The sequence below is a fragment of the Solanum pennellii genome, chromosome 9 (genome assembly GCF_001406875.1).
Source record: "Solanum pennellii chromosome 9, SPENNV200".
Classification (NCBI taxonomy): Eukaryota; Viridiplantae; Streptophyta; class Magnoliopsida; order Solanales; family Solanaceae; genus Solanum; species Solanum pennellii.
This window is the reverse complement of record NC_028645.1, coordinates 14,253,999-14,257,499: the sequence shown is the minus strand read 5'-3', so window position 1 is coordinate 14,257,499 and position 3,501 is coordinate 14,253,999. Positions and strand designations below refer to the sequence as shown.

At 29.1% G+C, this 3,501-nt stretch overlaps 1 protein-coding gene across 1 annotated transcript; it reads right to left on the bottom strand.

Annotated features, from left to right (window-relative positions):
- Positions 1-512: 512 nt before the first annotated feature.
- LOC107030010 lies at positions 513-2,389 on the bottom strand. Its single transcript, XM_015231421.1, has 2 exons — positions 2,121-2,389; positions 513-741 (listed from the first exon to the last, which is right to left on the bottom strand). Exons 1-2 carry the CDS (start codon positions 2,387-2,389, stop codon positions 513-515), a joined length of 498 nt encoding a protein of 165 aa, XP_015086907.1.
- Positions 2,390-3,501: the final 1,112 nt, after the last annotated feature.

Here is a 3,501-nt window from a genome sequence, read left to right as displayed (position 1 = left end):
ATAATAATAATAATAATAATAATAATAATAATAATAATAATAATAATAATAATAATAATAACGATCAAGTTGTTCAATTATTGAACAAAAAAGATATTGATATTTATAAATTCATGTTTATTTTATTAACAGAAACCTGTCTCTCCTGCATCGTGGAGATTCCCCAATCTTCTGCAGATATAATCTGCTTAATAGTGATTTTAGAGAAGTTATAAACATTCTTATCATAATCAGAGATGAAATGCTGAAATTATGCACTTCCGGTATGACTTAGAATAAATCATAATAAGTTCGAGTATTATATGCTTCTCCAGGGAAATATAATCCCTTTGTCAGGTACCTTTGGAGTATATTCCAAGGTTTCATTGCTTCTCCGAATATCAGAATTCTCTAAAAGAAATATAATTTCTTTTGTTGCCGTTTCTTCTGAAACTCTGACTAGGTCAGTTTCTTTAGCTAAAGAGGCATAGGTATTACCTTGCTCTTTTTTCTGCAAATATGCCTGAATTTGTTCATATAATGAACTGAATATCCTTAAGATTTATAGAAGATGAAGCTGATGAAGAAGCTTCGCCAATCTTTGAATTAATCAGAGTTTTACTTCCTAGCTGTATAACATGAAAGGAAGAGTTGTATGACGACTTTGTTTGTTGCGAAGAAGAGGATGATCTTCCTCTTCCGCGGTTCTTTCCTCCACGACCACGCACTTGTGACCACGGCGGAGGGTCAGTACCTCCCATGCTGCAAAATTGGAGCAAATGGATTAGTATAAATCCAAAAAATATTCAGAAATATCCAGTTCCCAGTCATTATCTGCAAGGGAAAGGTCAGAAAATGGTGTCCCTTGTATAAAAAAGTCTAAAACCAAATCATCGATAATTATATCAAGAATTTTTTCTTTTAAATCTTCATTTAAAGGTAAAACTCTCAAAATTGTTATAAGAGTTTTATCACCAAGAAAATATTGATAAGTAGACATGCTTAACAAATAATTTAGGAAGACAAGAATTCTCTTGATAAAAAGTCAGGAAGTGAATTATCAGTTCCCTTTTTATACTGAATTTCGAAGTCGAATGTGAGCTAATTGTGCTTGCCACCTAGCAAACATTAATTTTGAAATGTCATGTTTAAAATCTTTATCAAACATATATTTAACTGATTGAGCATTAGTTCTAATAATAAATTTTTGATTATATAAATCATCCTGAAATTTTAAAACACATTTAACAATACATAACATTTCGTGAGCAACAGTCGCATATTTGCACTGGGATTCAGACCATTTGCCTGAATGAAATCTAATAAGATATTCAATTTTATCATGGGGATTAATCTGCTTTAAAATTCCACCATAACCAATATTAGAAGCATCTGTCTCCACAATTTTAATCCAATTTGGATTTGCTAAAGTAAGACATGGCAAATATTTAACTCTTTGCTTTATAGATTTAACTAATTCAGTAAGATCATTATTCCAAGGTAACATTTTCCCTTTCTTTAACTTGTCAGTTAAAGGAGCTAAAACTTTAGATAAATTTTTATAAAATGGAGAAATATAATTTAAACTGCCCAAAAATCTTTGCAACATAGTTTTATCAGTAATTTCATCTGGAAATTTTGATGCAAAATCAATGGATCGCTGAATAGGAGTTATTTTCCCTTGAACAATTTGGTGACCAAAAAATCTCACATCAGTCTGAAAAAGACTTATTTTGGTTTTAGATATAACTAAACCATTTTGTATAACGATATTTTTGAAAATATCAAGATGTTTAATATGAGATTCTAATGTTTTAGAATAAACAAGAATATCATCTATATAAACAATTATAAAATCCATATAAGGATTAAAAATATCATTCATAATTTTTTGAAATTCTGAAGGAGCATTCTTTAAACCAAATAGCATAACGTTCCATTCGTATTGACCAAATGGAACATTAAACGCAGTTCTATAAGTACGTTCCTTAAAAATCTGAATTTGCCAATAACCTGATTTTAATTCAAATTTAGAAAATATATTAGCATTATATAATCGTGAAAGAAGATCCTTTTTATTTGGAATAGGATATCTAATCCATTTTAAAGCTTTGTTCAAAGGTTTATAATTTATTACTAACCTGGGAACACCTCTTTCTTGTTCTGCAACGTTATTAACATAAAAAGCAGTACAAGACCATGGAGATTTAGAGGGTTTTATGAGTCCCTTTTGTAATAAACTATCAATTTCTTTTTTACAGAAATCAACTAATTCAGCATTCATCTGACAGGGGCGAGATTTCGTAGGAATATCTGATTCATCAAAAGAATCTTCGTACGACACGGTTAGAATATGCTTTTTCCTGTCCGAAAAAGCATTTGGATGATCTGCACAAATATCGGCTGCCATTTTTCGAGAAATCAATTTAATTTTTTCTTGTACTTTAGGAGATTGTAAAGACTCTGAAATATTCAGACTATAAATTTCCATTTGTAAAGACTCAATATGTTTTTGTTTCAAATGAATTAAAGAGTTAATATCTCTAGTAACTGGTTCAATTATGAATTCAAAATTAATGGTATTACCATTATAATTTGCTGTAAATCCTTTTGCATTTAATTTAGAAAAGGGATAAATAGCGTTAATAAACGGAGTACCAAGTATAATTGGCGGATATAATTGATTTTTAACCAGACAGAAAAAGTGAGGGATACAAACCTTACTCTGGCAAATACAAGTATTAGACAATTTATATTTTATGTCTAAAGCATGATTAGAAGCAGATTTAACAATATGAGTTATTTTTTCAAAAAATCTTGAAGGAATTAATCCTTCCTGAATACAACTAACATCAGCACCACTATCAATCATAGCAATCTTGTAATTTTAAAATCATTATTAATCAGAATGGTGCAATTTATGTACCAACGATGAGCAGTTACAATTTGCATCATTCCCAGAAATTTAGGACTAAGAGATTCATTAATCTCTTCATCTATAACAGCTTTACCTTTATCAGAAACAGGAATATCTCTATCATTTTCTAATTGAGAAATACGATGATTATTAATCAACTGATTTTGTTTCAAAGATTTAATCTCTTTTTTAAGGTTTTAAACCTCATGTTTTAAATCATCAAGAGAAGTATCTCTTAAAACATCTGGCCCTTTCTTTTCAAGTCTAGAAAAAACTTCTTGTAAAGAATAAGGACTAGCATTGTAATTGAAATTTTCAAAATTTTTATCTTCATTCTTCTTCGGTTTTTCAAAAGTTTTCGAAGAAGAGGTTTTTGAAGAAGCCATTTCTAAAATCTTGTTTCGAAGATTTTCATCTGATACATCTTTTAAAAGTTCAATAACATTTTCTGAAGAAATCATTTTAAAAGTTAATTCTTCAAAACTTTGTTGTAATTTATCTAAATAAGAATCTTTCATTTGAGATTGCAATTTATAAAATTCATCTTGCCCACAAGAACAATTATCACCTGGACAATTAGCACATTTATCATTAGCATTATCAAC